The sequence below is a fragment of the Pristis pectinata genome, chromosome 4 (assembly GCF_009764475.1).
Source record: "Pristis pectinata isolate sPriPec2 chromosome 4, sPriPec2.1.pri, whole genome shotgun sequence".
In the NCBI taxonomy this organism is placed as follows: domain Eukaryota; kingdom Metazoa; phylum Chordata; class Chondrichthyes; order Rhinopristiformes; family Pristidae; genus Pristis; species Pristis pectinata.
The window spans coordinates 55,209,735-55,233,353 of NC_067408.1; the positions used below are offsets into that span (position 1 = coordinate 55,209,735).

At 44.2% G+C, this 23,619-nt stretch overlaps 1 protein-coding gene across 3 annotated transcripts in view; it reads right to left on the reverse strand.

Moving 5' to 3' along the window:
• The window catches only part of LOC127569518 (serine/threonine-protein phosphatase 2A 55 kDa regulatory subunit B beta isoform), a 493,802-nt gene that overhangs the window by 37,887 nt on the left and 432,296 nt on the right, over positions 1–23,619 (reverse strand). For all 3 annotated transcript variants that reach the window (XM_052014239.1, XM_052014240.1, XM_052014241.1), the window contains one exon: positions 5,431–5,608. In XM_052014239.1, coding sequence (XP_051870199.1) covers positions 5,431–5,608 — 178 coding nt within the window. The remainder of the gene's footprint in view (positions 1–5,430; positions 5,609–23,619) is intronic.

Sequence of the window (23,619 nt, forward strand, 5' to 3'; positions counted from 1 at the left end):
CCTTCCAACACTGTGCCATAACCAGTTAATGGGAGTAGTTATTGATGCTAATTCCTTTAAGGTAGGTCACATTCAATCTGACACTACCTTTGGTTCTGCCTCTTAACTGGAAAATAGGGAAAGATGCCCTATGGTTCTATTCAGAGCTATTTCACCCTTTTCAAAGGGACATCATTTTAACAGAGGCACAGTCCTCCTCATGTTGTCTTTCCATTTAGGGTTTATAAGATAAGATTTCTTTATTAGTCACATGTACATCAAAACACACAGTGAAATACATCTTTTGCGTAGAGTGTTCTGGGGTCAGCCCGCAAGTGTTGCCACACTTCCGGCGCCAACATAGCATGTCCACAACTTCCTTACCCGTACGTCTTTGGAATGTGGGAGGAAACCGGAGCACCCAGAGGAAACCAATGCAGACACAGGGAGAATGTACAAACTCTTTACAGACAGTGGTCCGAACTGAACCCGGGTTGCTGGTGCTGTAAAGTGTTACGCTAACTGCTACGCTACTGTGCCTGCCCCTTAGTCTTTAGTCTCTTTGGAATTTTTCTTGGAGGTCCCCTCAGTTAACCTTCTGCCAGCAATGGCCATACCATTGGTTGTCTAGCATGTCAACAAGCCAGTGGGAAGGTGAATGGACTATCTGTTGAATGAACCAGTCTCCCAACCTTTATTCTTTCAGGATCAGAATTAGAATTGGAATCAGATTTATTATCACTGACTGACTTACATGATGTGAAATCTGTTGTTTTGTAGCAGCAGTACAGTGCAAAGACATAAATTACAAAATAAATAAATAGTGCAAAAAAAAGGAATAACGAAGGAGTGTTCATGGGTTCATGGACCGTTCAGAAATCTGATGGTGGAGGGGAAGAAACTGTTCCTGACTCATTTACTGTGGGTCTTCAGACTCCTGTACCTCCTACCTGATGGTAGTAACGAGAAGAGGACATGTCTCGGATGGTGAGGGTCCTTAGTAATGGATGCAGCCTTCTTGAGGCACCGCCTCTTGAAGATGTCCTCGATGGGGTGGGGTGTGTTGTGCCTGTGATGGAGCTGGCTGAGTCTATAATCCTCTACAGCCTCTTGCGATCCTGTGCACTGGCACCTCCATACCAGGCTGTGATGCAACCAGTCAGAATGCTCTCCACTGTACATCTATAGAAATTTGTCTTTGGTGACATAATGAACCTCCTCGAACTTCAAATGAAGCAGAGCTGCTGACGTGCCTTCTTCATGATTGTATCAATGTATTGGGCCCAGGACAGATCCTCCAAGATGTTGACAGCAGGAACTTGAAGCTGTTCACCCTTTCAATCACTGACCCCTTAATGAAGGCTGGTGTGTGTTCTCCCGACTTCCCCTTCCTGAAGTCCACAATTAATTCCTTGGTCTTGCTGATGTTGAGCGTGAGGTTGTTGTTGCAACAACACTCAACCAGCTGACCTATCTCACTCCTGTACACCTCTTCGTTGCCATCCGATATTCTACCAACAAAAGTGGTGTCTTCTGCGAAATTATAGATGGTGTTTGAGCTGTGCTTAGCCACACAGTCATGAGTGTAGAGAGAGTAGAGCAGTGGGCTAAGCACGCATCCTTGAGATGCACCTGTGCTGATTGTCAGTGAGGAGGAGATGCTATTACTGATCCTCACTGACTGTGATCTCCCAATAAGGAAGTCGAAGATCCATTTGCAGAGGGAGGTACAGAGATCCAGGTTTTGAAGCTTGGTGATTAGTACTGAAGGGATGATGGTGTTGAACACTGAGCTGTAATCAATAAACAGCAGCCTGACCTATGTTTTATGGTTGTCTCGGTGCTCCAAAGCAGAGTGGAGAGCCAGTGAGATTGTGAGACCAACTAAAAAAACAATAGCTTTCAAATTGTTTGTTTAAAGCATGCTTACTTCCAATGCCTCTATCTTAACACAGTGACTACACTACAAAAGCACTAAATTTGCCTGTAAAGAACTGTAACATCCCCAGTGTGGAAAGTGCAATAGAAACCAGAGTCTGTCTTTTTTTAACCAGGCCACTAGTTAAAAAGGCTAATTAATGGTTGATCTTTACCTCCCTTCGGCTGGAATGAGATGGGCTGCAAGCTTATTTAACAATGGTAAAACAGATGAGCATGAAGGAATTTAGTGCTGAGGGTTCAATGGCCAATTCCCAACATGGGTTGGATCATTCCATCTTAAAAAGCAGAGATATATTCTGGATGTCCCCAAGTAACAATTGGAAATAAAGATGTCAACTCATCAGAATTCCTCTGGAGTCTCCAGAAATTAGAGGTTTCAGGAAAACCCAGGAAGGAAACCATTCGGGAAAGAATGCACTAAACAAACAATTTGAACACCATTATTTCATTGTTACTTTAGAATAAAGGAGACGAGTTCAGTCAACCAGATAGTCCATTCACTTTACCTCTGAGTCATAGGGTCCTACAGTATGGAAACAGGCCCTTCAGCCCAGTGAGTCCATGTTGACCATCAAGCACTCATTTACACCCATCCTAGACTAATCCCATTTTATTCTACCTATATTCCCACTAACTCTTCTCAGATTCTACCTCTCACTTACATTCTAGGAGCAACTTACAGTGGCCAACACGCTCGTCTTTGGGATGTGGAAGGAAACTGGAGCACCCAGGGGAAACCACATAGTCGCAAGAAGGTACAAACTTCACATAAACAGCACCTGAGGTCAAGATCGAAACCACGGTGCTGGTGCTGAGGCAGCAGTTCTACAAGCTGCGCCACTGGCTTTGGGAAGGTGGTACACACTGAGGATGGACATGCTGGGTGACCAACGGCAGTGCAGTTGCAGGTATAAGGTTAAATGGTGGGACCTGCAAGAAAAAACCCAATTGGACTGGAGAAACCCAAATGGAGAGGTAATGGGAGACAACTGTGCCACTGATAAAATGCTGTTCCTTCCAAACAAGCAAAAATAGCTCCAAAATAAAACCAATGTCAACTTTCCCTGCTGGGGTTTCTGTCTCCAGTATAAAGGTACGACCCATAGATGCAAATGAAACCTTGGGGAGAGCTTCTCCTGGTCTATTCAGGCCACAGTTCTGAGTTCTGCAAGTTCCTTGTAATGAAGGAGCAGTGATTCAATTGCTCTTCACCCTGGGACTGGGTCTGAACAGACCAGTGTCATATAGAATGTAACCAATTGTCGAGGGATCAGCATCAATAATTAGCCATATCAACTAGGGGGCCACCACTGACTTAAATAAGATCTTCATATCACACTGGGTCAAGACAGTAAGGGCTTGTATGGATAAGTCACCATCTTCCCTCACCCAAATGTCTCTCTTCCCTTTCAGAAAGTTTTCATTCAGCTGAATCATTCTTTTTTTAAAAGAAGATTTATTTATATATTTACTTTTAACTTTTATCAAAATATTTACATAATTCTCAAATTAAACCACAACTATCCTTGTCCAGGATGCATTCCAGTCTTTATGGTGCCCGAGCATCCTGAAAGGCCTCCAGCAAGGCAGTGAACACTGTGTTAGGGATTCAGGAGTTATGGAATTATGTGAAGATACCAGGCATTAATTCAAACAAGAACCAGTCTTCAACTCTTAATGTAAATTGCAAGCAGTAATCAGTTTGAAATTAAAAGGGCAGCTTTGTAAACAAACAGTACTGTTTACAGAGCACAGGCTACTGGGCCATAGCAGGAGGCTGGCTGCTCAAGAGATATGGTTTGTAAAGTGTTGTGACCATGAGACGATCTCGTCTGCATCAGCTGAACGTAAGACAATGGGGATATGTTAATTGGCTTACATCAAACCCAGCAACACCGGCTATATTGTTTTGCACCACTGTAACCAAGTTCAAGGAAACTTGCAGACCAGACTGATATTATCAAACACGGTCACAGGCATATTTTCTCCACCAGTAGTTGGGATATTTGAGTACACAGAGAGTCAGCCCTCACAACATTAATTTTGGGTGTCTGGGATCTTTGTCCTTAGAAGTTTTTAGACCATCCTTGTGAATTACTTTGTCCCAGCAAAGGTGGTTTTAACATTTAGAGGTGTATCCCATTGTAAATACCTAACTCTATGGAAGCATTGTCAGACTCAAAATATTGAAGTAAACGATGTCATTGTAGCTATTGAGGTTGTATGGAATCACATGCTGTTACTGTTGTTTTTAAGAGTAGAAAAACGTGATGTACTTTGAGATTGGGAGATCTGCTTAGAGGGTTTCCAGGAGAATGTCTGCTTGTTGTGACGAATAAAGACCATTTATATCAACCAGCTTCAGTGTCTCTCCAGTGACTCAGTTCACAGTCACAACAGACTGCGTACTCCTTCTCCAGGGACACGTGGGCATGGATGTACCTTCAGAAGAGGACCAGAACAGGTAGTTAGCTTGGGCAGAACTCCCGACGGCCCACTGCCCAGACCTGTGAATGGCCACCTCGGCCAGCCCAGATGCAGACTGATGAAGAGGTCCCCCAACCAACTCCCCCACCACCACCCCCCGTACCGTTTGCCCAAAGGTCAAGACTGTGTGGCTGAAGTGCAACCAGAACTTGAGAAACAGCCCCTTCAAATACTCAAAGAGGGGCTGCAACCTCTCACATTTCTATATACATGGAACATGGACTCCTCCAAGCTGCAGAAATGGCAGGCGACCTGGGAGTCCGTGAACCAATTTAATATGCTGCTGCACAGCACTGCTCTGTGCATCATTCTCCAACCCAGGTCCCCAATGTAAAGGGGGAGGACTTCCACATAGAAAGTTACCTCCACTGGGGACCTATCTCTCCGCCAGATGGCAAAACAGACTGCTGCGGTGTGTGTGGATAGCAGACGAGGGCGAGGAAGTGGAGGGTGTGCAGGAGCAGCCCGTCCAGGAAACCCCTCCATAGAGCTTGGAACAGCACGGAGTGTACTTCTGAGAGGCAGCTCAGGTTGTGCAGGACTGGCTCCCGAGGAGGGCTTCATGGCCTGGTTTTGGTCTCCCTGGGTCCGATCAGACTGCCAGTGCTCACTGTCCACACTCACCAACGAGGAAAGGCTGAAGTGCTGAAAGAGGCATTGATGATCGTGGAATTATTTGTCAATGACAGGAGGAAGCTCTGAGGGATGAAGGGGAGAAAAGAGGGAAGCAGGTTGTTATTATTTTCAGTGAGTGGGACCCATATTTTCTGTGCCTCTGGTTACTAGCCAGTCAAGGAACCTGTCAGATGGCGTCCCCGCCATTATTCTATTGACCTCAGTCACGGTAAAGTATAAAGTACAGCTCATTAGTCCTAGAGTCACAGAGTAATACGCCATGGAAACAGGCCCTTCAGCCCAAAATGCCCACTTAAGCTAGTGTTATTTGCCCTTGTTTGGCCCATATGCCTCTAGACCTTTCCTGTCCATGAACCTGAAACACAATGCGTTCTGAAGGAAGGATACTGAAACTTCGGTTGGTGATCTCCAGATGCCAAAGGTTTATCCTCAAGTCATCAGCCGACATGTAGGTCTCATAGTCGCTGTTGACTGAAATGGAGTTGATGTGATACGTGTGAGCATTGGCGAACACTCTCCTCGGACTGGCCTCCACCATTAGGTCCATGGGTCTCAGCACTGGCACCTGGGGACAAGAACATACATCACTTGAGCATCAAGCTGCAAGAGCTTAGCAAGTCAACCAACGCTCCACATTGTGGTCCCGTGACCCTCCAGCCTCAAGATCATGATCTCCCCTGAAAATGTACAGCAGAGGAAGAGGCTGAATTCAAACTCTCAAATGGCAGGAACTGATGTCACGTGTCTGGGTGACTTGTGCGAGTTTCTGGTTACTAGTCTGGTCACATAAACAAGACTCTATTATACCAAAGACAACAAAAAAACTGGTCAGTGAGAGTCATAGAGTTATACAACATGGAAACAGGCTTTTCAACCCATCTCGTCCATGCTGACCAAGGTACTTGTCTGAGCTAGTACCATTTGCCTGCATTTGGCACATATCTCTCTAAACCTTTCCTATCCATGTACCTGTTCAAATGTCTTCTTAACATAATTGTACCTGCCTTTACCACTTCCTCTGGTAGCTCATTCTATATACCCACCATCCCTTGTGCGAAAAACTTGTCCCTCAGTCCCCTTTAAATTTTTCCCTGTTCACCTTAAACCCATGCCCTCTAGTTTTAGACTCCTCTATCCTGGGGATAAAGACTGTGACCATCCACCTAATCTACGCCCCTCATGGTTTTATAAACCTCTACCTATACGTCCTGCCCTGCTTTAACCTCCCAAAACACATCACTTCGCACTTCTGAATTAAATTCCATCTGCCATAGCTTTGTCCACTTTCCTATTTGACCCAGATCCTGTTCTAACTTCAGACAGCCTTCTTCACTGTTCTTTTTACCAGCAATTTTACAGAACAAGCCCACATTTCACCTCATAGAACAATAGAACAGCAATCAGCCTAATATTATTTAACAAACAAGGAGGAAAAAGTGTAATACATGATCTGCCAGATACCCGTTGCTGAAATCTGACCATTTTTTTTAAAGCAGTGCAGTCCTCAGAGTATTTCCTGAGGTAAACTCAAAAGACAACACAACAATTCAGAAAGAAAACTTGAAAACCTGTTCATGGCTTCCTCTGATAGTGCAGAGATTTCCCCTCCCCTACATCAGGAACATATTTTCTCCCTGTCCACCTTCAATAACTTCTGTATGTTGCAGAATCCACATTATCTGGCAATCCAAGCTTCTGCACATCTCTTAACAAAAGATCTATAAGCTGAGAGGGAGAGAAAGAGCAAGGGAGGGAGGGAGGGAAGATGATAATCCACTGAACCTTATAGTCCACTGTGCCTGCACCAGCTCTTTAAAATAGCTCTTTGAAATTTGCAATTAGACAGGCCTGTGCCAGTGTTTTACAATGTCAGACTGCACCCAGCAGTACTGTACCTCTTATATAATGTCGAACTGTACTCAGCAGTACTGTACACATTTTATAATGTCACACTTTACCCAGCAGTCCTGTACCCATGTTAAACTGTACTGTGCCAAGATGTGGTGCAGTGGGGGCACGTTGGGTGGTCTTTGAGAATTTGGCCCTCCCATTGAGGGAAGGTGAACTCCATCTCCAGTCTGGCTCCTTCACAGCACTCCTCCTTCTACCTCCATATAAACTGCCTGATGATGTTGTTGGCCTTTCCTGTAAAGTAAGGCTGGGTGGGGATTCCCAGCCTTGCCCCCACATCCTCCCCATTGACTACACAGGAAAAATAGCTCCCACCATCAAAGTCAGTAAGGGTCATCCAAGTTTCTTTTCGGATAATGGGAAGTCTCAGATCATTTAGGACTTTTGGCAAGCTGAAAAAGATCCCAGCGATTTATGGCCTCCTCTGGGGTGGTCAGGGAGAAGGGAGGGATTAAGCGGTGACCTACAATTGATCTTTGGGATGTGGTGTGGGAGCAAAAGTCCAAAGACCCAGCAGGGAAGCAAAGCCAAGTGTGGATCCTGGCAAGGGAAGAGCTGGGTTCACCTGTGATGTCTCACATCATTAAACACTGCAACATTTACAATATAGACCTTATAGTCAATACTCTACAGGATCTCTGTGAATGAAGGGCTCAACATTATCAAGAATTTTCTTGAAAGTTGCTTCATAATAGTAGAAAGCAGAGTTAGGGGTAAGGAGCACATATGATAGCTAGCTAGCTTCAGCAGAAATTGGGAGTTAGAGGTAGCTAATTACTGTGGAAGGATGGAAAGTGGAGTTCCAGAAGAATCAGTGCGGGATCCACTGCTGTTCACACTTTACATTAACTATTTAGACTCTGGAGCTAAACACCATTTCTAACGTTGCAGATATCACCAAATTAGAAAAGAAATGGGAAATTGTGTGTGTATACATACATCCATGTGAATTCAAAACACACTTGTACTTGCATAAGCATACTCATACATGCATTGACACCCAACTTAAAAGGGCTGACTTTGAAGGTGAACAGATGCATTCTGCAGATCAATGGATAGGGTTTAATGACAGTGCAATAGGCCACGTGTACATGCATACAAGTGGGTGTGTCTGGGTGAGTGTGTGATTGAACATGGTACACACCTATCTCGGTTTAAGAACAGAAGCTGGGTAGTTGTTAAAAAGCAGGAGTGGAGTGACAGCAGAACAGTGAACCTGCCAGCCCTCAGTCTGTGAAAGGCACACTGGCTAATTTGCCCTGACAAAGATCAATGATGCATCATTTGGTGTAGTTGGGTACTGCTGAGTGCCTGGGGAACCAGGTTGAGATGTTTGCTCAGAGATGAGGCAAACCCAACTGCCATTTCGGCAGCTATCTCCGCAGGAGGAGGGCATCAAAACCTTAGCGGCAGATCTGCTGGCACGACTGAAACAGCTCTTACTGAATGAAATCCGGTGACCCATCCCTAATTAGTCCTGCACCTTCAAAGCTCTCTGAGTGCAATGAATCAAGCACTGATGAACACTGCACAGTATCTACAGCAAGATAAATTACCTCTCGCATGTAATCCATGCTTTGCTGTTTTCCCTGGCTTCCACGCTTGGGGAGATGCTCCAGGCATGATACTGGGGTGGTTCAGGAAAAAGCCAGGTTGTCTGATTGATCCTGTTTCCCTGATCTTTGGCTGTAAATCTGTCTCACAACCTTCAATCTACTTCACAGCCTTCATGGTCCCAAACAACACTCAGGCTGCTTGGAGCTCAGTGCTGGTGTTCATATGGTCTTTGTGGTTACAACAACCCTGTCAATTATTTGGGGGAATCACCTCTATAATCATTTTTTTTAAATAATGGAAGTACAGCATGGTACTTTGTACACAACTAAACCACTATGTTTGTTTATTTATTTACTTATTATAACAAAGGAGACCAGGCAGCCCATTGAGCCCATGTTGGCTGCAAGCAGAGCAAGTTGGCAATTGGTTTATTATTGTCACATGTACCAAGATACAGTGAAAAGTTTTGTTTGCGTGCCAGCCAGACTGGTCATTCTATACAGAAGTACAATGAGGTAGTAAAAAGGAAAACAAAACAATGCAGAATATAGTGTTACAGTTACAGAGGAAGTGCAGTGGACCATAACGAGATAGGTTGGGAAATCAAGTGTTCATCTTTTAGCGTACGAGAGGTCTGTTCAAGAGTCTGATAACAGCAGGATGGAAGCTGTCCTTGAGCCTAGTGGTACATGTTGTCAAGCTTTTGTTTCTTCTGCCCCATGGGAGAGGGGAGAAGAAAGAACGACTGGAGTGGGCTTTCCCGAGGCAGCAGGAAGTGTGGACAGAATCAATGGAGGGGAGGCTGGTTTGCGTGATGGAATGGGCTGCGTTCACAACTCACTGCAGTTTCTTGGGTAACCCTACAAATTATTCTTTCTTTCTTTGATTCTTCTGCCACCTTCCTACCCTAAGGGGTAACTTACAGCAGCCAGTTAACCCACCAGCATGTCTTTGGGATGTGGGAGGAATCAGAGCACGTGGGGCAATCCATGTGGTATCAGAGAGAATGTGCAAACTCCACACAGACAGCACTGGAGGTCAGGATTGAACCTGGGTCGCTGGAGTGGTGAAGCAGCAGTACTAAAGTGCTGCTATCAATTGTTTTACCTGTCTGCTAGTTCTGGTGGACGCCAGCACTGGTTGAGCATTATGTGAACATAATGGCAGGGATTTCAGAGGCCTGGCCAAATTTTCACTCATCCAGTAGAGACAAACAATGGCTGTTAGCACTACTGCAGATATTGGGGGTATTTGTCTACAAATCAAGTCCTAAGGTAAGTCATCACTTGAAAACTGAAGTCTCTTGATGAGGTGTCACCAGTTTACAGGTCATTGGTTGACCTACTGTTTGCTGTGCATAGATTAAGCAGCCATACTTGCTTCCTTTACAATAACAACAGTATTGTAAAACCAGTTCATCAGCAGAGGAATCCTAAAGAAGTGAAAGGGATGACATGATGTCAGGGCTTCATCAATAAGGCACTTGCATTTTTATTTGTTGAGGAAATAGGCTTTATGGCATATTATAAAATTATGAGAGGCATAATTTTATCATGAGTAGACAACTGGTATCTTTTTCCCAGGGTTGAAATGTCTAATACTAGAGGGCATGCGAAGGGTAAATTCAAAGGAGATGTGCGAGGTAGGTTTCCTTCACAGAGAGTGGTAGGTGCTTGGAATGTGCTGCCAAGGGCGGTGATGGAGGCAAATACGATAGATAGGCACATGATTATGCAGAGAATGGAGGGATACGGACCATGTGCAGGCAAAAGGGATTCATTTAATTCGGCATCATTATCTTAATTAGTTTTGCACAACATCGTGGGCTGAAGGGCCTGTTCCTGTGCTGTACTCTTCTATGTTCTATTAATCCGACACACTAGGTGCTACATTAGCGCAGCTAGTAATGCCACAGCCTCACAGTGCCAGAGAGCCGGGTTCAATCCTGACTTCGTGCTGTACGTGTTGATTTTGTACTTTCTCATGTGACTGCATAGGTTTCCTCCGAGTGCTCCAGTTTCTCCCCCCACCCCCCCCCCCCGCCACATCCCACAAATGTGTGGGTTGGTGGGTTAATACGCCACTATAAATTGTCCCTGGTCGGCAGATGGGGAGAATTGATGGGAATGTGGGGAGAATAAAATGGGATTAATGCAGGATTTGTGTAAATGGGCAGCACGGATTTAATGGGCTGAGGGTCTGTTTCCATCTGTTTTTATTTCTCTCTGACTCTATTAACATCTATGAAATATGTAGAACAAATCTGAGGGTAGGTTTGACATTGACTACCTTTCAAAGGGTTGAAAAAGTTACAAAGTAAAGATTGTACAACACAACACTGAACAACTTCCTTAATTCTTCCTTTTTCCCAGTTGGGCCACACTACTTTACGCACCTAAGTTATGCCTCTGTTGGGAGCATTCAGACCCAAGTCAAAAGTTGTGGTTCTGACTCCTGCTGCTGAGGCTTCAGCACAGAATATAGGCTGCCCCTTCAATGGATCACTGTGCTGATGCCTCTAATGACCTCTTGGCAAACTTACCACCCTAGGTGTGAAATTTCTCCCTGTCCACACCCCCCCCATCCCGAAAGTCTCCAGACCAAACCCATCTTCCACTGGGTCCCTGATTGACAGCCCTCTTTCTCTCCACCATCCAGACCCAGCCATAGCCCCCAATTTATCAGGATCTCCACCTGAAACGTTGACTATCCCTTTGCCTCCACAGATGCTGCTCGACCTGCTGAGTTCCTCCAGCAGTTTATTGCTCCAGATTCCAGCATCTGCAGTCTCGTGTCCCCTGATTCATCGTTCAATAACTCCTCAATATACAAATGGAAATTATGTTGAACTGCATTCCTGGTTAATGGTTCCTGAAGTGAATTTTCATACATCGAGAAGGCTAGGCCAGATGCATAGTGGTTGTTTCGATACAGTGTATTTCTCTGAGCAGAGAGTGGCATGCCAAGCACTACAGCAAAATATAGCTGCATAAAGCAAAAACATGTAGCGCAAAGAACCACTAGCATCATAGTAAAAGTAATAAATCAGGGAATTACATATTTCAATCGGACCCTATGTGGAAGTGAGTGGAATAGGTCATCTGAACTCCCACTGTATTGGTCATTGGCCAATGCTGTATTTTTCCCAGGCAGAATCAATGAGCAGAGTGATTGTGGATGCACTGTGTGGTGGTCCTGTAAAGGCACAGATGAATATCTTGACCTGCATTTCCAGGAAGAAGGAAAGACTGGACAAGAACTTAGAAAAAACATTGAGATGGCTTAACACACTCACAGACAGTCGGCTGGTTGCCAATGACAAATAGATGACATTTTCTGACAGTTTAATGCCACCAATTTTAATTCCAGCTCACATTAGTGATGCAAAGCAGTTACTTAGGCACTTCAGAACCATACAGGGGAAAACAACAAAGGACTACTTGGAGTGGAAAATGTTTGAACTGACAGGAAGGATGGAAGGTCGATTTGAGAATTACAGAACTGTGTCAGCCGCATACCAGAAGGTTAATCCAATTTCATTCATGTTGATTTTTTTTATTGTTACCCAGATTATTCAATTTCCTGCTACTCCCTATTTAATTCCGGGACTGCGTTAGAGGAATTTTGCTGCAGATTTTTGTTACAAAGGTGGGGTTCGGAGACAGACTTCTATCCTTTTAAACTAATTGGTAAAAGAAATGAAGACTTAACCTGCAGGTCAGAATGATTCGTTTCTAAGTCTGCAGCACAGTCATTACCTGACTGGAAGAGTGTGAGAGGGGAGTGGTGGAGGTGGGAGGAGGGGGAGGGCAATCATATTAGTGTAGCTAGCGGAAGAGAGTTATTTGGGTCACAAGACCTTTTCCTCTTCTAAAGGGGTTAGCCCTTGTTAGTTGAGTTTAAGCAGGGAGGATTGTGTGATATAATCCACTGTTCAAAAACGCTCCATCAATTGTTGTCAAGACAACCCTATCATCTCAGCTGATGAACAGCAGTGGAATATATGCAATGTTAACATTTGGTCTGCTTGAACTGTTGCTTGTGTTGGTTTCTGCTCTGCTCCATTGTCTTTGTGGAAAGGACCTGTCACTGAGCAGTGTCCGTGTCTAATGTTGAGCCGTAGTCCTCTCCAGCATCCTCTTTGTTAAGAAGTAATTATGCTTTATCCCTTTTCCTGATAGCACTAGCAGTGGTCGGACCCTGAATTTACCCTTTGTTGGGTGGATCTAATTTTTCTGTAGAGCACCTCAGGGTGCCTTTGTTTCCCAGTTTATGGACCTAGATAAATGTAAGCTAGTCTTCATTCTCAGTATTTACCCTGGAGCTAAAAGATGCAGCAGATTTGTAACAGGAAAGAGGCAATGGTTTGTGCTCAGTTTTATTGGCAGAAGATGGCACAAAAAAGAAAACAGTGAAAGAAATCCCTTTAATCAGGTGGGAGGAAGAGGTGCCAATGAACAGCAAATAGAGGGTAGTCATTCTGGGCTTCATTAACATCCAAACATTTATTGATCTCTGTCTTGAGCATACTCATAGACTGAGCTTTGGCTAGTGAATTCCAAATATTCACTCTCCACTGGATGAAGAAATTTCTTCCCATCTCTGTCCTTAATGGCTGACCTTTTATTTTGATACTGTGCCCTCTGGTGCTCAATACTCAGCCAGGAGAAATGTACTCCCTGTATCTGCCCCACCAAGCCCTGTAAGAATTTTGGATGTTTCACTGAGATCACTTGTCATTCTTCTGAATTCTGCAGAGTATAGGCCCACATTTCTTAACTTCTCCAGGTAGGAGTTTCCCCTGTCCCAGGAATCAACCTGTTAGTCCATTGTTGCAGAGAGTGGGCTTAAATGAGTGGAAGGAAGGCTGTGACTAGTCATGTTCTAGTTGCTCACAATCCATATCAAAGATTTAGATGAGGGGATCAAGTGTAATATGTCCAAGTTTACTGATGATACAAAGGTAAATAGCAGTGAGGGTTGTGAGGAGGATGTAGACAGGCTTCAGGGAGATGCAGACTGGCTAAGTGAAAGGCAGGGTAGATGGAAGGGTAGCATTAGAGAGAGTACAGAAGAGATTCACCAGGATGTTGCCTGGAATGGAGGGCTGTAGTTATAAGAGATCGGTTTATTCTGGGTTCATTCTCACCAGTACCTAGGAGGCTGAGGGAATGATCTTATTGTGATTTATAAAATTATGAAGGGAATAGATAGGACAGATAATAGGTTTAAGGTGAGAGGGGAGAAATTTAAAGAAGATCTTAGTGATAAGATTTTCACAGAGAAGGTGAAATAGCTTACAGAATTACAGAATGACTCTGTAATGAGCTACTAGAGGAGGCAGATACCATTACAATGTCTAAAGGGCATTTGGACAGGTACGGACAGAAAAGACTAGAGGGATAAGGGCCTATGCAGGCAAATGGCATTAGTGTAGACAGGCATCATGGTCGGTATGGATGAGGTGGGCTGAAGGACCTGTCTCTGTCCTTGATGATTCAATGATAATGAGGGAATATGTAAGATTATTCACTTTGAAAGAAAAATAGACAAACGGAGCATTTTTTTAAAATATGAAAATTTGAAAGGAATTAGTTTTCAGGGGGACCTTGTATATAATTACTGGAAGGTAACAGGTATGTGCACAAGCATTTAAGAAGACAAATTACATATGTAAAAATGTCTTACTGCAATTATATAGGGTCCTGATTCTGTGTACAGGGCCAGCTTCTCCACTTGAGGAAGGATATTCAGTTATAGAAGGAACGCAACAATGGGTTAAGCAAGCTGGTTCCACAGACAGGGGAAACTCTTCTATCAGGAGAGATTAAGAAGTATGAGCCTATATCTTTGGAGAGTTCAGGAGAATGAGAAGTGATCTCACTGAAACATCCAAAATTCTTACAGGGCGATATAGACAGTACATTTCTCCTGGCTGGGGTATCGAGCACCAGAGGGCAGAGTATCAACATAAAGGGTCAGCCAATAAGGACAGAGATGGGAAGAAATTTCTTCATCTAGATGATAGTGAATGTTTGGAGTTGACAAGGTAGCTATGGAGGCTCAGTCACTGAGTATACTTAAGACAGAGATCGATAAGTATTTGAATGTAAATGAAGCCCAGAGTGACTCCTGGAAAATAGCAGTGGGGTAAAAGATCAGCCATGACACTGAGTGGATAAGCAAGTGCAAGGGGGTGAATGACTTACTCCTACTTTTATTTCTTATATTCTTACATGCATTAAAAAAAACATTGGTCAGGATAGATTTTCACATTTAGCACAGATAGCACAGAAAATGACCACATGAAAATAGACACTTCACATCAACTGATCCATGTTTATTACAAAGGATTCAACACTCAAAGCATGTAGGATGTGAAAGGCATCCAAACAACAATGGAACAGGAGCTGACTCACAGAATCACAGCCGCCCCACCACATCACCAAAGCTGGCCTATTTCACCACCGAGAAAAGACCCATCATAGCTGGTGACACAAGCAGACCTCTGTGGCAACAATGTGGCTTCACCATCAGTTGCTCACATTGTTCCCTGTCTAAGGTTACCTTTGGAGTACTTTCAGGTTGCCTAATTGACCACTCCTGCTATAAGATGGGCTTAACACTGCTAGGCAAGTGAATGATGTGGCTTCATCCCTATGCCCCCTCTCTAATTCCCAGCCAGGATGCCCTGACCCCTCACACCCACTGAGAACCCCAATGCCCCTGCTCTGACTGCTCAACTGCTGCTCTTCAGTTCCCACCTCATTACTTTACCCACCCCACCAGATGTTCAGCTGCCAAACCCATAACCCACAACCCCTTATTCCCACCCACAGTATGTGGTCCCGCCATCCTTTCTTGTGATCCACAAATCCATTCCCTGGCCACCCTGTCTTCTGACATGCCAATCTCTCCACTTTCTGATACTGGTCTCCAATGACACCACCTTCACTCCACCCACCCCATTGCCTGTCCCTGCTGCCATGCCAAATCCAGTGGTTACCAACCCCACAACTTGCCGACAGGAGTATCAGGCTGCACATTTTTACAAGCAATGCTCACTTGTTTCCACCCAAAGTCCAAAACCATCGCTGCAGCCTGTTGCATTACCCGATTAGCACGTCCATTAGGGCACACTAGAGTTTCCAGCACCTTTATACCTGATAAAACTGGGATATGCAAGTGTAAATAAATTTTTAATGGAATGTTAAGTGCTGCTAAACAACATCTCTCATGGGGAAAACTAACAAAAGTGGAGTCCTCTTCCTTCAGATTTTGATTAATGAATATTTGAATGTATTCAAATAATTTTCTTCACTTTTAGAGTCACTTATCTCCCTTTAGAATCACAGATTCATCGAGTTATACAGTATGGAAACAGGCCCTTCAGCTCAACTTGTCCTTGCCAACCAAGATGTCTATCTGAGCTAGTTTTATTTGCCTCGGTTTGGCCCATATCCTCCTAAACCTTTCCCATCCATGTCCTTGTCTAAATATCTTTTAAACATTGTAATTATAACCGTCTTTACCATTTCCTCTGGCAGCTTGTTCTATATACCCACCACCCTCTGTGTGAAAAAGATGACCCTGAGGCCCCTTTTAAATCTTTCCCCTCTCGCCTTACATCTATGTCCTCTAGTTTTAGACTCCCCTACCCTGGAAAAAGACTATAATCATCAACCTGATTTATGCCCATCATGAATTTCTAAACCACTATAACGTCACCTCTCAACCTCTTACACGCCAGAGAAATAAAGTCCCAGACTATCTTTATAAGTCAAGCCCCCCAGTCCCGGTAACATCCTTGTGAATCTTTTCTGTACCCTTTCCACCTTAATGACATCCTTCCTATGGCTGGGTGACCAGAACTGCGCAAAATACACCAATTGTGGTCTCACCAACGTCTTGTACAGCTGTAACATGATGTCCCAACACCCGTATTCAATGCCCTGACAGATGAAGGCAAGTATACCAAATGCTTTCTTCACCACCCTGTCTACTTGTGTCGCCTCTGTCAGGGAACCATGTAGCTGTACCCTGGCTTGCTTCTCCCTTCATCTCACTTTTCATACCAGGATTGACACGGCATTAAATATTATAACCTTCTCTTCTTTGGATTCTCTGGGGACTAGATGTTCTCTGAAAATGGGATCACTGAGCGCTGTTAATTTGTACCTGTGGCCTTGCACAAATGTCTCAGAAACCTAACACGCTGTCAACTGAATCATTGTGGCAGTGGCTAGTGGAGTCGCTGCCTCACAGCGCCAGAAGCCTTGGTTCAATCCTGACATCGGATGCTGTCTGTGTGGAATTTGCACATTCTCCCTTGGACCGTGTAGGTTTCCTCCAGGTACTATGGTTTCCTCCCACATCCCAAAGACTTACAGGTTGGTAGGTTAATTGGCTGCTGTAAATTGTCCCAGTTGTGTGAGTGAAAAATCTGAAGCTGATGCGAACATGCAAAGATTAAAAAATATGGGATTAGTTTACATGGATGGTTGACGGTCAGTATGGACTCAGTGGGCTGAAGGACCTGCTTCCATGCTGTACTTCTCTATGACAGACATGTTATTCAAACCATTCACACCACTTCCTTCCTCTTTCGGGACATATGACTTTGGAACAAGAGTTGGCCACTCAGCAATTCGAGCCTGCTGCAAGGACAAAGTGATGCATAATCACTGCTGGCAGCAGCAACTGGTAGGGTCAGGCATGTATGGATCACCTCATTCCTATGAAAGAGGTGACAAACTCCAACGTTGGAGAGCCCTTGACCAAGCACCCACCCAGACTTGCTGAGACATTTTCAGGAGGTGGCAGTGGCAGTGGCAGCATGGAGCAAAACCTGCCACCTTCTCACAAAATTATCCCACCATCCCACTCTGCCTGTCTGCCAGTCAGCTGGACTGCAGCCATTCATGCCAAGCTCCAATTAAAAGGCGAGTCTCCTTGGCTCAAAGCTTCAGATAACTGCCCTGTCAGAACAGTGAATCTGCCACTTGTAGGAGGACTACGAAAGTCAAAGATGTGTGGAAAATTGGTTCTATGGGCATGCACAAAATTGACTAGTTTAGGTTGGTGTGCTACATGGCAGGTTTTGAGTTATGAATTTATTTAAAGTTTTAATTTAGAGTTGGCTTTTAGTCTTGCATTGTGGCCAAAAGGACTTTGTGACAGTCAGCAACAGAGTTAAAGGAAGATGTTAGTGACTGGGGACTCAGTGTTGTGTTTAGGCAGTGCACAATAGGGTGACTTGGTGTTATACAGCCAGGCAAGTAAAGACAGCTTAGATCCCCTCCATATTCTCAGTGTTTAGTTGGGTCAAGGACTGAGCCTCAGGATGCTGCAGCCATACAGTATATCGGACAGCACCTCCAATCTAAGCACCAAAGGGCTTCTGTGGAGAAGTCCAGTCAGTGGAATCATTGAGCATGCCAATAGTCTGTCTAGCAAAATGACTGTCAATGTACATAAGGTGCATGGGTTGCAAACTGTAGTTAACAGCACTGTTGTAAGAAGATCCCCTTATCCCCCAGTAATCATCCTTGTAGCGATGTCTTAAATTCAGATGGACAAAAAGGCAACATGACTTCTTCCACAATAACAGCAACTTGGGTGGGTTTCCTCTGGGTGCTCTGGTTTCCTACCACATTCCAAAAGGACGTACAGGTTAGGAGCTGTGGGCATGCTATGTTGGCACCGGAAAAGTGGTGACACTTACAGGCTGCCCCCCAGCACATTCTCAATAACGCAAAAAGACGCATTTCACTGGGTGTTTCGATGTACGTGTGACTAATAAATAAATATCTTATATCTTAACTCATCTATGTAAAATGGTATGCAAGAACACTCACCAGTGAGTTACTGAGGGAGTGGAATCACTTTCCATTGCAATACATCTCACAGTTGACACGCGACATGCACAAAGCAAGGTTGGTACACTCAACTGTATCCTGCAGTTTTTCATTGCACCTGTGCATACATGTACATGTGCATATGACAATAAAGTCAACTTTGACTTTTGACTTTTTGCAATCCTAACAAAGGCATGAGTGGACTCCCATCTGTTGGTCTCTGGCAAAAGGGAACAAAATATACTTGGCCCTCTTTGAATAGAGGTCAATGACCTCCCATATACAACAGCGGATGGCAAACTGCAATAAATATCTCCAGGTCCAGTCTGCAGGTCAATGGACGTGAGTACATAACCAATGGGGACCCCGATAGCCACTGCCCACAATGAATTTGGCACTGTGGTTGGCATATGTGACAGTTAGGATGCGCTGACTGAAGTGTAGATGTCTTCATGAGGAGGTCCATGTGAAGCTGACAAACATGTCCCACTCCTCTCCCTCCCTCTCAGCAGCTTGTCCTGCTCTGCCCATTGTCCCGCCATACTGTGCTCTGGGGGTTGGTGGCTGGGGATGTCACTAATGTATCTATATCTGGGAGCCACTGGTTTGTGCAGGAACCTTGAAGTTTAGGCAAACTGCTTAAACCTCCTTGTTGACTTTAGCAACATTGAAGAATTTTAGGAAGCACCATACCCTTATAGAATTGCAGCAAGTGAAGCAATCACAAACCAATCTGCACATATCCAAGGGTCTCTTTAAAATGCACTGTGGTGGGATTCTTCCTGCTGTTGAATGCATTATCAGTTGAGTTGGGTTAGTCTTAGCTAAAATGCTGAACTTCATTCTAGTGATACTGGTGTCAAATCAGTGTTGTATGCTAGATGACTGATGGCATATTAAACCTATAGTGTAAAGGGTGTTTGAAGTTCAAGACCTCAGACTTGGTCTACAGGGCTGCAATGATTCCTGCCCCCCTTGGAGATCTGGACTATCTACAGCAGGCACCTCAAGGCATTGGGAAGCTACCTCCAATGCTGATTTCACAAAATGCTTGAAATTCACTGGAAGGATAAGTAATCAACATCAGTTCCCACTCCCAATCTAACAACCCAAGCACTGAGGCCCCAGTTTCTCTCAGCTGACCACAATTGGCAGGCCAAATTACTCACATACCTAACACTACAGTCCCGAACCACTCCGTTTCAAACTCTGTCATGGGAAGAGGTTGGCAGACGGACAGAGGAAAAGATTCAAGAATGTGCTCCAAACCTCCTTGAAGAAATGCAACATCCCCACTGACCCCTGGGGATCTCTAGCCCAGGATTACTCAAAGCACTTGGGATGGTAGTGAGAACCTCATATCCATGTGTTGGGAGCACAAAGAAGCCTGGCAATAACGTGGAAAGAGAGCACCACCTCACAAATTACCCACCCACCAAACCTTCTGCCCCATCTGTGGAAGAGTCAGCACCTCCCACCTTGGTCTCAGTCATAGAACTGCCTAAAAAGAACTCTGGAGCTAAAAACAAACTCCTGGAGGGACTCAATGGGTTGAGTAGCATCTGTGGGAGGACCTGATGCAGGGTTTTGACCCGGAATATCCGCAATTCCTCTCCTCCAACAGATGCTACTCAACCCACTGAGTTCCTCCAGCAGTTTGTTCTTTGTTCCAAATTCAAGCATCCGCAGTCTCATGTGTCTAAAAAGAACAGTGGATAGTTTCTGTCATTGCTGGTAGCAGTTTCCTATCAAATAACATCGTAGTCTTTGTATTGTTCCTAAAGTATGGAGACCAATGTTGGAGACATAACTGTACTCTCATAGAGATTTAACAATACCTCCTCAGCATCTCTGCTTTAAAATCCAGCAACCATTAGATTTTTTTAATGGTCTAATTCACTTGAAATGCAGCTTGTTTGAAGGTTAGGTCTAATTCTGTGGCAACTGATTACAATATATGAGTACTTGATTCTTATTACACTAGTATACATAAGCTACTTAAAACTGAAGAGGACGTTATAATGAGTGCATTCTCTATTAAAATTACAGGATTTACAGTTTAGAGGACTTTCATTACTGCTATAAATGCCATGATAGCCCTGTCTTTACTATGATCACATATTTATCTGGGAATGATGACCAAAGAAATCACCTTCTCCACTCACCATCCATCACAACATCCAACTGATTTGTAAATGATTCTAGATCTTTTTGCCCCCAATAAGGAATTTACGCTGAAGAGTTCTAAACTACTGGCTGAGCCGGATTACTGCACACCACGTTACAGGCAAAACACGGAGGCACTACAGAGGTTAAGGAGATTAACCAAAATGGTAGCTGGAGATGAGGGATGTCAGTGATAAGGCAAGCTGAAAGGTGCTGGTGTTGTTCTCCTTGGCACAGAGGGTTAGTGGAAGACTTAATGGAGCAGTTTAAAACCGTGAGTAGTTTGGGAGAAACTGTTTTGATTGGCAGTTGCGTCAGTAACAAAGGACACAGATTTAACATAACTAACAAAAGAACCAGGGAGAGCAGAGGACGCTTTTTTTCATGTACAGTGGTTACATAGTTCTCATATTTGTTTCCAAAGCAGAGGGAGGCCATTTTGTCCATCAAGTCAATTCCAGCTCTCACAGCAGCCTCATTCCCCAAATTACCTCTCTCTCTCACATGCCCACTTGTTGTCCACTGATTCTCCCACCACCCATCCACCAGGGGCAATTGACAGCGACCAATACCCTTTGGGAATCTATCAACATTGGGAGGAAACTGGAGCGCTTGCTATAACAGGGTGAATGTGCAAATTCCACACAGATAGCACCTGAGGTCAGGATCAAACCTGGGTCGCTGGAGCTTACAGCAGCAGAACAAACTGCTGGGACCTTGTGCCTCCCACTGATGATTAGGGGGTTCATCAAAATGTGTCACATTTAATAACTTTGGCAAATAAAATCATACATTTCTTTGACAATTAGTTCTATTTCTATTGGTCTGAAGCTTGAGGGAAGACTATAGCACAGTTTACTGTGATCGTCAGTAAAAAAGTAAAAGGAAAATACATAAGGCAATAATATAAATCTTACCTGACTAGGAGAAGTTTTAACTGACGATCAATTTATTAATGGTCAAATTATTTAATGATAGAACTTTTTTTTTGGTCTGAGTGTGAAATCAACATTTCATCAAAATCATATCCTAACACTCATGATTCAATGAGCCTGGTGGCAGAAGCTTTTATAACAAGTTTAAAAGGGAACAGATAAGGAACTACTTGCCATGGTAAGGAATTGGGGGGGTGGGGGTGGGGGGAGGTTTACAGCACTGTACAGTGGCAGAAAAGGGCTGTTGTGAGGTACCAGTGTGCATTCAGTTACTTATTATGATCAAGGAGATCATTTGGCCCTTTGGGTCCATACTGGTCACCAGTAGAGTAATCCCATCATCCTGCTCCTATTTCCCTGCAGCCCTACAACTTATTCTCTCTCACACATGCCCATCAACTGCACTTTGATTATTTTTGCCACCGCCCAACATCAAAGGTTAATTTAGAATAGTCAACTATCCTACCAGCATGACTTTAAAATGTGGGAGAAAACTGGGAGAAAGCCACAGGGAGGACATGCAAACTCCAAACAGACAACACTCGGTCAGGATTGAACCCGGGTCGCTGGAGCTGTGAGGCGGCAGGTGGAGCCATTGCACCACAGGTGGCAAGGTGTGGGAGAGGGTGGCAGTCCAACAATCCATGTTTAGCTGTGTTTTAAGCTCTGACACTTCAGATAAGTTAAACTGAGGCCATGTGTGCATAATCCAGTGGTTCAGGGGAACACTGAAGATCTCATTGTAGCAATCTGTTCCCAGTTGCATTCCGACATAGGAAGTGTTACCTTGGTTGGGCGGGTAGGATGCTTCTCATTGAGTCAGATGCATGCGTGTTCAAGTCATTCTCCAGGGACATGAACAAAACCTAGATCAGCATTCATGTGTCGTGCTGAGCGTGTGTTGCATTGCAAGAGGTGGCCTTTTGAATGAGATGTCTAACTGAACCTGCATATGTCTTCCTAGGTGCATGCAACGATCCCAGAGTAGTGGAGTTTCCCCAGTGACCCTGCCAATAATTTCCCCTCAAATAGTATCACTAAAAATAGATTTTACTGTAGTTCTTGGCCTTGAATGGCTGCATCAATGCTCACATAACAAGCCACAGAATTCAGATGTTGAGTCTGAAGCAATTCAAACTGCTACACCGAAACATCACATAAATCCAAGTTAGAATAAGCCAAAATGTAGGAAGTAGTAATGTGTGCAATGCCCACAATTATTTAGTCATTATTCTCCAAGGAGATATTACATCATGTTTCAGTCACAGTTCCAGTTATTGATGGGCTATAACTCTCATCCAGATCAATGGGTTGCTTCATTCCAAATTCATGGATGCAGCGCAGTTGACTGAGGGAATGAAAAACAAATGACACCCAGTTTTAAAAATAGCTCACATAACTTACCAGCACACTGCAGAGGCGCACTTTTAATATTCATGTGTGTGCTTTGTTTTGAATATTCATATAATTCCCGCCTCAACAATCCCCCTGCATTTATTATCACTTCCATAAAAAGTGCCTTACTAAAAATACCTCATTTTCTGAATGTCAGACAGATTCCCCTCAGACCTTGAAAGCGAAAGTGGGCTCCATTTTATTTCTCTCCTCCAATGCTTCAATGTATGAATGTAATTTGCATTCATATAGTAGCTTTAGACTGCATTCTGACTGTGATCCACATAAGGAAAGTGGAGGACAGGTGAGTAATTGGTTGGTGAAAGAGGAAGCACTTGAAGAATATCTAAAAATCTGTGAATGAGGTGGTGGGGGTAAGAGGGAGATAAAAAGAGAGATAAAGAGAAGAGAAAGAAAGAGAGGGGGAGAGGGGAGAGAAAGAGAGGGGGGAGAGAAAGAGAGAGAGGGGGTAAGAGAGACGAAGAGAAGAGAGAGGGAGAGAAAGAAAGAGAGAGAATGATGGGGGAGAGGAGACATTTATGGAGGGAATTGCAAAATGGTATCTTGGCAGCCCAAACCACAACTGCCAATGGTGGAGCAGTGAAGCTTGGGAATGCTCAAGAGGTCAGAAATGCAGAAGCAATGAGACCTTAGAAGGTTGGTGGGTGGGAGGGAATTATATGGATCAGCCCAGAGCTCCTGGACTGCCTACCCAAGAGGATAAATTCAGCCACCATAGAACCATACAGCACAAA